General features: G+C 41.6%; 1 protein-coding gene across 2 annotated transcripts in view; it reads right to left on the bottom strand.

The window, feature by feature from the left end:
• SENP6 (SUMO specific peptidase 6) overlaps nucleotides 1–11,153 on the bottom strand; it is a 72,052-nt gene extending 60,899 nt beyond the window's left edge. Inside the window, exon 1 of one of the 2 annotated variants that reach the window (XM_021553649.2) lies at nucleotides 10,935–11,153. In XM_021553649.2, coding sequence (XP_021409324.2) covers nucleotides 10,935–10,986 — 52 coding nt within the window. In that variant the 5' untranslated portion in view covers nucleotides 10,987–11,153. The remainder of the gene's footprint in view (nucleotides 1–10,934) is intronic. The other variant, XM_021553641.2, reaches the window with a different exon arrangement.
• Nucleotides 11,154–12,000: the final 847 nt, after the last annotated feature.

Genomic DNA, 12,000 nt, shown 5'->3' on the forward strand with positions numbered 1-12,000 from the left:
TTTGCTGAACTGTTTAACATTTTTTAAGTATTAACAAGGAGAGAGGAGGATGAAAGGATAGAGCTTTGATGTTACACATTTTCTCTGTGATGCCTTTGAAAGTTTATCTGGCTAGATACCAGTGATGGACACAATGGACAACTAATGCTTCTTCACCTTTTCTACTTATTCTCTCAACCAAGGTATAGAGGTATCTATCCCACCCAAGGATGCTGCTCTTGTGACAGCATCAGAAAACAATGCAGAAGTACTTCAAGAGGCCTTCTTTGTTTACAACAGCAGCAAAAGGAATGCTATAGAAAATTGTGGGCATTTTATGCTCAATGAGACAAAAACCTAATAATGATAGATGTGAAAAAAAAATATTAAGGAAATGATCCATTTTTTTGTCATCCCAGATTTCACTGCTAAGTTCTGTCTTCTGACTTTACAGTTCCTCACCTCTATCAGCAATATCTGTGAGAATGCATTATCACCCATTGACAATGAAGACGTGATTAAGGAACACTTAAGCCAGTTGAACCCAAAGACTGGAAAAACATCATTGCCCTTCAAGAAGGGCAGCTAGGATAATCTGGTGAACTACAGGCTAGTCTGCAAAAGACAGAATTTACTCTTTACTACGTGTGTGCTCAAGAGTGGACCACACTGACCCGAGAGGCAATAGAGACTGGACAAATCCCCAAGCAACCTGCGCTAACTGGGTCTGGCTTGAACAGGATGCTCCAACCCATCTGAACCAGCTAGCTATCAAGTAAAACCAGTGACTACTCACAGGTACAAAGCATCCCCTAAAGCAACTGCACTCCCATCACAAAAACTTCCAGAAAGGAGTACATCAGTCACTTCTTTTCCCTCTCTCAGTAAGTCAGACTACCACTCAAACCTTCCACACAAGTAAAATAAAATTTGAGTAACATCAAAAGCAGGAGCTAACAATAAACCAGGAAAAAAGGAGAAACAAACAAAAAAGTAATTTTTTCATCTCTAGCATTATGAATTCTTTACCTACCTAAGACCTCTACTGCTACACTTGGAGATAAACCAAAAATTCAGAAATTAGGAAGAAAGTTTTGTTGTTTTTAAATTAAGTTAAGTCTAAGAGAGGTATATTCCTATTTCATAGATAAAAATAGAGGATAAAAGGTGAGGTTAGCCTAAAAACAATTTCTCAACTGCCAATTCACTCTCAAAATATGAAAAAATATATAAAGCTAACAAGCCACTTAGAAGAAGATTACAGTTGAACAAGAATTCCAGAATATAATTTCTGTGGCAAATCAGTATGTTGCATTAAGCACAGATGATCCTAAATTCTGAACACTGGAATAGTTAGAAGATGAGCAAAACACAGCAGGAAACCTTACAGTATATTATGCATGTGATTTGCACACTTTGTTATGCATCATGGGATCCATCTTCATATAAAACCTAAGTTTGTGCAACTGAGAATACAGCAGCACTAAACAAATGGCAGACTATTTTTAGAAAGTGCTGAAAGGCAGTTACATACAGAGTAAGATTAATAACCTAGCCAAACTACCTGGACATTAGGCAACTGACACTTCGAGACGGTTTCTACGTTTGCTGCAGAAATTGGAACATCAGGTTGAAATAAAGCACTGTATCTACATACTAAGAGGAAGAAGAAAAAAAGAATTTGTACTATTTAATACTTCTGTTTTTATCCTGTAAAGTGTCATAGATGATGTCAGATAGATACTATCCCCTTTATAAAAACATACAGAAATTAGAAGTCCAGAAAGGTTCCACAATCTCTCAAAGAACCTAACTTGCATATGCAGGACAGAAGAATCACAGAATGGTTTCAGTTGGAAAGGACCTTAAAAATCATCTATTTCCAGCCCTGCCGCCATGAGTCAGGGGGGAGACATTCAACTAGACCAGGTCGCTCAGATCCCCATCCAGCCTGGCCTTGAACATTTCCACAAGAAATGTTTCTTCCATAAGAAGAAACTCTAAATGTAATTGAAGTACGAAGAAAGAACAAGACTTCCATGTTGTCCATTGTTCAAAATTTACAAGAAATGGACAGCAAATAAAGCATAGAAAAATTCTCAACAACCTCAATTAAAAAACTCAAAAATTTGGTCACATGAAAAAAGCACATTTCAGAAAAAAAAATTGAGGAGGGAAAGGATGATGAAAGAGTTGGTTAAACTATGTGGCAAGAAAAATATTTGCATGTCCCTTTCTCTAAAGGCTAAATACCTGGAGTTTTCTCCAATTCTTAGAGACACTGGCAAACTTTCATATCCATACAAGGCAGCAGTCAGCTGAGCTGGATTTCTAATATGGCTGAAAAGGAATAGGCTACCTCCACCAACACTCCTCCTCACCTCCAGGATTAGTTTTCTGTCAATTCACTTCCTCCAGCCAACTTGCCATGAAGCCAGTGTTCAGCCACTGAGGTGCCAGTGTTGACTGCAGCACAGCTGGAGCACACTGTCTCTGGGAGGGGCAGCAGCTCTGTCCCGCTGAGCAGCACCCGGCAGTGGGCCTGGCTGTGCTCTCAACTGCAGGCACAAATTCCTTGCGTGGCCATACACCATGGCCCCACACACAGGGTCTTGCTATGACTCTGCAAATCCATGTACAATTAAGATCTATGCACATTATGTTTCTTAAAAAAAAATCAGAGAAATTCAACACAAATACAGGCAACAGCATTCTGCTCAGACTAGATACATTATGTACGTTAACTCCCTTTACAATTAGCAATCATCAGTGCAGCAAGGAGTGAAGCAATGCAACTAGACTACTACATTAAGGTGACAGAAATCTTTGTAATGGAAGTACCAAACTTCTCCAGACCTAACAGCAATGAATTTAAGAAGCACTGATGACTGATAACTCTGTCACAGTATACCAACAACCACTAAACAGGCTTTATTTTTTAAAAAGCTAAAAATTACTTTAACATCCCATGAAAAACAAACATTTTCTCAGTAACTACTCATAAAAGCAACAAAAATGAAGATGCGCTATCAACTAATTTTTAACAAAATAACACATACCAGCTTGCTAATTGAACCTAGTTATAAAACTACTTTTCAAGAAACAGCACTCCAAAGACAGCTAAAGCAAAACACCAAACTCGACAAGTGACCATCCTGCAACCAGAGTTTCAGCCACTTCTATACAAACGTGAAACTCCTTTTTACCTTGATCTGTAAGTTCTTTCTGTCACAGGGGACAGAGTCTTTCTTCCACCAAATGAGCAGTGTCTTTTCCATCATAGGCTTTGCTACATGACAAAGAACTTTTTACTTTATCAAGTAAAAAGTTTTCTGTAACATACTTGCCTTACGGCAGAGCTCTAAAATCTCCACTGAAGTTTTACTGTCCCAGGGCCAGGTATATGCAATCACCAGGACCTGGGCCACCACAGTCCCAAAGTTCACTTTTGAAAGTTCATTTCCAATTGTAAAGGATCCTTAATTTGTCTCTTAAGCAGTAAGCCTTGGTAGAAATAAAATTACAACAAACTCTAGTAAATGTTTCTAGAAGTGAGCCTCAGAAATTACAAAGGCAATTGTAAATATGAAACCTAACATCTGCATAGTTCAAATTCTCATCTAATGGACTCTTGAATAATCTTTCTGTTAGACTGTTGTATTAAATTCTGTCATCAGCAGGATACTCATATTTTGCTAAATGAGCCATAAAAATTGTACATGTCAAACAAATACAACATTATATCCTATGACATTAATAAAAATACATCACTAGAATGAATTTTAGTACAAATGAAACAATTGTATGACATTGAATAAAAACATACTCATAAAATAAATATTTTGCAGCTGTTTCTTACAGATATAAATTTGTAAGATTACATATTATTAATCATGTCATACAGTAATATGTTTTACCTCTCCAGCAGAGTATTATTGGTATTTTTCATTCCTAAAACATTGTTGTGGCAAGTCTTAAATAAAAATAAACAAAACCCCAAAATCTCACAGAGATATGAACTGAGAGACTTTGCTCCAGCTCATATGATCTTAAAACAAACAAACAAAAAGCCAGGAGTTTTGAATTATCACTGCTCTTTTCCATAATACTCAAGATTAACTCAAAGAAAGCTACTGCAAAATCTTTCACTCCAAATTCTTCTTTCATAGGAATTACTGGGACACACATGCAGAAACGTTTCCTTGCCTCTTGCAGGGCTTACATCCTTTGTCTGTTAACAAAAACTTTTTAAAGGCCTACTGACCAACCTGGGAAGAAATAACCACAGCCTGTTCATTTATTCCCTCCAGTCTCCAGCCTTCACTATAACCTTGTTCTTCACAGAAAATAACCTGCTATTTAAAATAATTTGGTCTCCTTGGGCAGAATAAAGCTGCTCTTACACTAAAATACCTATTACAAAGTTTAAGCTATGTATTACACCTTAGCCTGACTTAACAGATCACCAGGCAGAGATGGAACAGGAAACGTCCTATTCTTCTCTCACACATAAAAGAGAGGCTGTATGCTCTCCCCCATCCCAGCCATTGTCCTGCATCTACTAGTTAACCTTCAATGAGAAGTTTGGCGAAGTGCCAACCTGGCAAGACAGAACAGAGCAAATTCAATCTCTCTGGCAAGAAAGTGTTAAGTCTCCAGGGTGGTGGAAAGTACATGTAGCTCTGTTTCCAAATTGCAGTCACACCCACTAATGTGACACTCAGACACCGATTCTGACTTAATTACATCTTAAGGTCATCTTAACCTGAAAGTATTAGGTATTAGGCGTGCTAGGCTGCTGAACATGGAAACAGGAAGTTAGGAACAAATGCTGTTAAAAATTAAATGTGAAAATAAAGCTGCCAACAAATTTAATTCTATATAATAAGAAAAATAATATTCTACTGATGTTTTAATTTTTCTTCATAGAAAGTAAGCACAGCCCATTAAGACGGATTTCAACCTATGTAAAACTATCACTACCTTAAAAAACCTCCAAACTGAAACCATGTGAGTGCCAAAATATGGGCCAAAAGAAAGGAGCTTAACACATATGCTCCCCTTACCCCCAGTGCAAGTGCCTTTTAGAAAAGCCAAGTTAAGAGAATTACATTTGTCCTTTTTCCCCAAACCCAGATTTGTTCCCAGTATCTCTACAATAGCCTCCACCACAACACCTCCATCTTTGTTTGCTTTCTCAGTCTCCTGCAGCTGAGAAAGCTATCCTGCACACTTTTCCAATCCTTTCTTTGCAACACACAGAGATGAAGGTATATGCTGTCCTGTGCCCCAAGCCCTCTCGCTGTCCTGACCCTGACTGCTCAGCCACTGAAGGAACACCAGTGAACAGCAAACTGAACCATGCTCAGGCAACACTGAAACCTTTGCTTCAGGGACACTAATTTTGACTTCCCTGCCTAATGGAGTGAGCAAATTTCACAGATTTTACTACCAAATCCAAAAGCCAGAAAACAGTGGATGAGACATGCCAAACAAGGCAGTTACACCAGAAGCTTCTATGTCCCACTTTGAGAAAACTTACAGAACAGCAGTTACTTTGAAAAAACTACCAAATACTAAATGCCTCCACAATGAAAACCAGAAAATTGTGCAGATCCTTTACACTTCAGAAAGTTCAGGACAAGCCTGGGCTCCTAGAATCCTGTCTGAAAATTAAGGAGGTAATGATGTGGAAGAGGACTGAGACACAGACTTTTACCTTAGAATGTGCTCCCAAGCCTATTGCAACATATGTTAGAGAGCAGTAATAGATAAATTAGGTTCATTTTTAGTATCTTTCTACATACTTTAAGAAGCGCCCTGTCTTTCCTAATATTTCATGCCACCTATCAGCCAAGTTAGTCTGGCATATATATAAAAAAAAAAGACAGTAAGAAATGTTTTCAATTTGACTTTGTTGAGAAATAGTTCTCAACAAGCGAGTTTCATTCATGGAAAACAACCTGTTACTCAAGTCAGAAGGTTTCCTATTCTCAAAACCACTGGACAGGACAGCTGAACATTCTTCAAGTCTAAGAAGATACATGTGCAGTGCTGGAAAAAAAAAATCTGAATGGGTCAAAGGACTGGGATATATAAACAAGCTATGAAAGTCACAAACTTCACACTTTATCACTAAAAAAAACCAAAAACAACCACTCTCAAGAAAACGAAGCTGTCTGGACATTGAGGGAACAGATGTAAACAGGGAAGTATTCAACAGGATAAAGCAGGAGTTCATATAGACACAGAAGATCAATGATAGCTGAAACAACTCTTTCCCACATTTTCAAGCTAATCACAATCTCCATTAGATCACAAACAAAGCACCAGAGACTTATTAGTAACAATTAAAACAATTAATAATTAAATTTCACTGTTAAGAGAAAAATAAAGAGAAGAGTCTTGCAGGTAGAAAAGTCTGGCATGTAATTTCAAGTGTTCTACCTGAATATAAATGCCACCCTACCCTCCTAATTTGTATTATTCCAGTCAGAGATTTCTCAGTATGATTAAAAACAGAAACAAAAAAAGAGAGGAGGGGCTTACCACCACTTCAAAAAGTAGGTCTGTAACTCTACACTAATGCACAAAAGCTGCATGTTTCTGTACCACCCCAGACTCCCAGCTACCTTTAAGAAAACATATAAGTCTACAACTGTTGCTTTGGTGAAGACAACTCTCTACATGTGAACTGAAGGAAGAACAAAGCAGTCTTCTGGAGTCCTTTGGCAGACAACTGTGAAGTTTATACTACTGCTGCTAACAGGTAGACCACATAGTTTTGTTTACTGTTATTACGAAATCTGTAGCCAAGAAATTGGAAAGTTGAGCAAATTCCTGCCATGGCTGCACTGAAATATCTCAACAGCTCTGAAGCTAGGGACTGGCAACATTCCTTAGAAAGGAGGTCCTCAAAAAGAAAATTCATTAATGGTTCTCCGCATCATTACTGTAACCACCAGGAGACTGAAATAAATAATAGGAAAGAATAATACATTTCACCATTCTTCTGGAAAATATTTTGAAGCTTACCTACTATCTACTGCATAAACATCAGTAAACTTTAAATTTCATGTTGGAAAAGAGAAATTACAATTTCCTTGCAATTCAGTAATAGTGAAGGAGGCAGAAAACAAGAGTTCCTGCAATTCTTCTCTAAGGTAATGATCAACAGTACTCTCCATTCCCACAGGTTTAACATGCCTCCTTCCTTAAGTCCAAATGAGTTTGCCTACCATTCTTTATATTTTCGATGTGACTATCAATTTAAAAACACAGGAACTACTGCAGACACAAAATTCTAATCACTAAACTTCTCCTCCTCCACATCAGGAAAGAATTCCCATGTAAGAGAAATGCTTTGTTAGTCCAAATTTCTGCATGTTCAGCCCATAACTTTGAAACATCACTTTAAAAAGAGCAAATTCAGAACAGTTTTACTAATTTCAATTACATCTAGATTAAATAACAAAAATAGAGTACTTTCCATATTTCTAACGGTTCTGGCACTTCAAGTGAAATAACCATGCAGGCCCTGTATATCCAAGTATATCTGATCAACTATTATCGCTGCTTCAGAATAACAAATGCAGCTTTAAAAAGAGTCCATTATAGTCCTAGGGATCTTTTTCACATTTCCATTAAACAGTCTATATAATACAGCATAAAAAATTATGCACATCAGATACACAGAACTGAACAAAAAACATGAATCACTATGTTCAAGAATGGTATTACCAGAAAGGCAACAAATCAATCATTCAAGGAACACCCTTCCAGAAATGTGGAGTTGCGTTATTTGTATGTTTTATTATCCCTGTATTATGTATTGGTTTATTCCTTTGTACCCCCATGTACAACTTGGTTTGTCCCCAGTTTTCCCGCCTTGTCCTCCCTTCCCGCCTCTCCAGTGGCTGTCCATCACCCTGGAAGAGGCACAGTCCTTCCCTTTACCCCCCCCGGGTGCCTTGTCTATCACTCGGTGCCCCTTCCCATCCATCCAGAAGCTTCTACTCAGGGCACCGGGTGATTGGGCGAGGACCTGGGGCTCCCCCCATATCCTTCCCCCATTGGACCCCACCATATCCCCCCATCCCGGAGCCACCCCCTATCCCTATCCCCATTAGTTGTCGGTTACCCCTCCCTCACAGTTTATAAGCTGGTGTCAGAACCCTGTCTGGGTTCCTGTTGGCAGGCATCGTTCTAGGATATTTGGCCCCATTGGGCTACAATAAACTCGGACTTAGCCCCCAGCAGGATCCGCTCTTCATTTACCACTGCGAGGCTTGCTAGCGCTGCCCGGAACCCACAAAGGCACTCTCCAAACCCCAGCTGGGAGCGGCGGAGGGTGCCTCCATCGCCCGCCCTCGCCCCAGAGAAGAGCTAGCCGGGGCTGAGAACAGGGATCTGGGGCGGGAGCGCAGCACAGAAAGACCATTTTGTTTTTACTGGAGAATAGAATAATAAAAAATGTTAAGAGGAAGCACTTTAATAGTAGAATGACAGACATATTTCTTCACAGTAACATCTGTTACACTAAATGAAAGAAAAGCAGTATCTCACCGGACACGTGGAATCAAAACCAAAATTCTGAACAACTGTCATACTGAAAAGTAATTTATTTCACTTAACTGTACATTTATCTTAAATCTGATTGTCAACATAAACAGGACAGCACCAGAAATGTCTGTCTACATGTATGCATACACACACACAAAGGTATATATTTAACCAGCACAGTGACCATTAGAGTGAGTTTAACTGGTGATACAGCTAACATCCATTTTGCCCAGACTTCTTCTATAATGCACATTTAAGGCAGGGATGAGGAGTCCTACCCCTCCCCTTTACCAGTCTTTGAGAAAACACCTCTGAAAACATTAAGTAAACAATTTTAGTTGTTGATTATACAGCCTTCAAAGGACTCCATTAAATATACACACTCAGACAAGTTATAGATACAGCTCTAGGCTCATGTATTAATAACCATCATCTGGCAAGAGAGGTTGCTGTATCTCCTACATTGCACACTTCAACCCCCTTTTTTGTCCCCACTATACTTGTTTCACAAATCTGGCACTCTCCTGCTTGTCTGGCCTTAGGGTAATGGTGCTTCTAACATCATTAGGTTGATCTAATATGCTACCTTTCCAGACTGCAGATTGCAAAAAACTCCTGTATATATACATATTTATAGATATTCTATGACTGTACTTTTTCTATAAATATCTCTAATAAGTACCTATCAAATAACATCTGAAAGCCTTTTCCCTTTGCTTCAAATCAGTACCGATTTTACCAGCTCTTACTAAATCTGCCCAAGTATAACTGTCCCATTTGGACTTGGGCCACCCCCATTAATTTTTGTCACCACTATCTACACTAGATTTTCTTCACATGTGACTGCACTCTTAGGATTTCTATCACATCATCAGTCCTAAAATGAATGTGTCCCCAAATAATGGGGAAACATAAAACCAGCTGATAACTCAGTTCATCCATCGTGGAACACTGAAGCTCCAAATGGAGATGCTATCCAATTGTGTTGTTCCTGCTGTTGGAAAGAGAATTCACAACCAAAAGAAGTGTGGATATTGCATATGAAATGCATATTCTCTCAGCCACTTGACCAGCCAGGAAGTACTCAAGGTGCACACAGAAGACAGTAACTAGTCATCACCTTGACACTTTTAGCATTATGCACAAACTTCACCATAGTCTTTGGAGACTCCAGGGAAAATATGGAGTGTCAGCATTTCACCACCAAATCCTTTAAAGGTATAAGGGAGGCAACATGACAGCTGTTATTAACCAGAGTTTCTGAACATCAAAATTCCAGATTAATTATTCAAAACAACAAGCAGTATTTTGTCCACACAGCACGTCTATTCCAGAATATCTTCTAATAAAAAGCCAATATATAACACCCTGCAGCAAGAGAAAATCTGCAAGAGGTTATGTTCTGTGCAATACAGGTACTGTAAACTTCCCATGCTAAATTAATTCCTGACTTGGAAAACTCTGCTTAGGAGGACTATTTAATTCCATTAATTTTTCTTTGTTATCATCATAGTAATTTGGCAGAATTTACCAGACTACTGGTCTTTGCCATCAGGACATGTGCTTAGAGCAATTCTGCAAGACTACAGTAGTAAATTTTCTGATGTATCAAAGAAACAGTAAAGACTCAAGTTTAAAAATATCCCAATTTCAGGAGACTTCTTGCATTATAATTAAAAGCTTTATAGTGACAAACAAAAAAGCCCTCAAGACATCAAAACCGTATAACAAAAAAAGAAAAAAAAAACCAAAAAAAAACAACAGCTTTACAAACGCAAAAGGTTTCTTTCAAATGCAGGTAATAAGGTTCATTATCCCCTTCGTATTTATCATAATTATAAGCATTACCCCCCTCACAAAATCAAACTCAGTCCCAAACCTTTACAGGAGCCTTTCAGGAGCAGGCGAAGACTCATTTTATGGTGGGGCCAAAGCCTACGGGCTAGGCCGGGGCCTGGGAGCGGACCGAGGGCAGGGCACCGGCCTCCCCTCTCACCCAGCGCTAACCCTGCCCGCCGCCCCAGCCCGCCGCACCGAGCCGGGCTGCTCTCGGCGCTGCCCGACAAAGGAAAGCAACACCGCACTCCCAACGTCTCGGAACAGTAAAAGAAAGAAAGAGGGAATAAAGAAAAATGAACCAAATCGCCCTCACTAAGACCTCCCTCAGAAGCAGGTCTCCTTTAACCAGACCCAACCACGCCAGCCACCCTTCCCCCACCGCGAAGCCACCTCTCATTGTCGTCGCACCCAAAAGGGACCCATAACCCCCACCCCACACGAACTCACACGCCCGCCTCCCCCATTCCCCAGTCTGTGCCGTGCCCCTTTACTGGTCGCCAGAAGGGAAACGCGGCTCGCGGGCCACATTTCCCTCCTCGCAGCCGTGCACGCACCTTCCAGAAACAAGCTGTCTCTGCAGCCGCCGCCGCCGCCGCCACCGGCCATCTTCCCGCTGCCGCGCAGCGCTCCCTCACTCCATCGCCCAGCGCGGCGGCGGGGCCCGGCCCTTCCCCCGGCCTGCCCGCCCCCACTGCGGAAGGCTGGGTGGCTGACCCGCAACGGCGGCACTACCGCCGAGGCCCGGCCCTCTGCCGCTGCCGGGCCGCGCTGCCTTCCGGCCCCCGCGCGGGAGGAAGCGGCGGCGGCACGCCCGCTCCTCCCTCCGCCGCGAGCCGCAGCCGGCCCGTCGGTGCCCGTCGGGGCGGGCCGGGCCGGGACTCCGCCGCACGCGGCCCCGCGAGCGCGGGAGAGCGCGGCAGGAGCGCGCGGGCAGGAGCGCGCGGCGGCCGCGCCTCGGCGAGCGGCGCTGCCCGGCCCGGCCCGCGGCCCGCCCGCCCCGCGAGCCGCCGGCCCCGGGACGATAAAATGGCCGCGCCGCGCCCCGCAGTACCTCGGGCTCTGCCGCTCTCTCCTCCATCAGCCTGGAGGCAGCAGCTTTGGGAGGAGCGGAGGTGGCTCGGCTAAAATGAATGAAGTTAGAGGAGTGCGGGAGCGCATGGCGGAGCGCTGGGGCCCGCCGGCCTCTCACCTCGCTCACGCTCGGGGTAAAAGGTCTTCGCAAGATTCAAAGATTCCTTTTAGTCTTAAAATCTTCTGTGGCCTGATCATTTTCAAATCCAAAAGTTGGATTTTGCAAAATGCACAGCGTTGCCACGCCAGCTAAAGTGAAATTGCAAGTCATGGCCCCGGGTACATTTGACTTTTTTAGCATGTGTGATTTTACGTTTTAAAAAACTTTCTCGTGAAGCTGAAATACAAAAAAAAAAAAAAATTCATCCTTTAAAAACTAAAGGATAGTTTATTGCACTCTATATCTAGGCAAATCCAGATACTCCTTTATTCGACAGGTTTTTCAATCTGGGATTCTATTGATTTGCTTCCCCCTCTCCCCCCTCAAATTTTACTGCAGATTTGGGGATTCTAATGTCTAAGTTACCTGATTCCCAACATTTCTAATCC

This window comes from Lonchura striata, chromosome 3 (genome assembly GCF_046129695.1).
Source record: "Lonchura striata isolate bLonStr1 chromosome 3, bLonStr1.mat, whole genome shotgun sequence".
NCBI classification, from domain to species: Eukaryota; Metazoa; Chordata; class Aves; order Passeriformes; family Estrildidae; genus Lonchura; species Lonchura striata.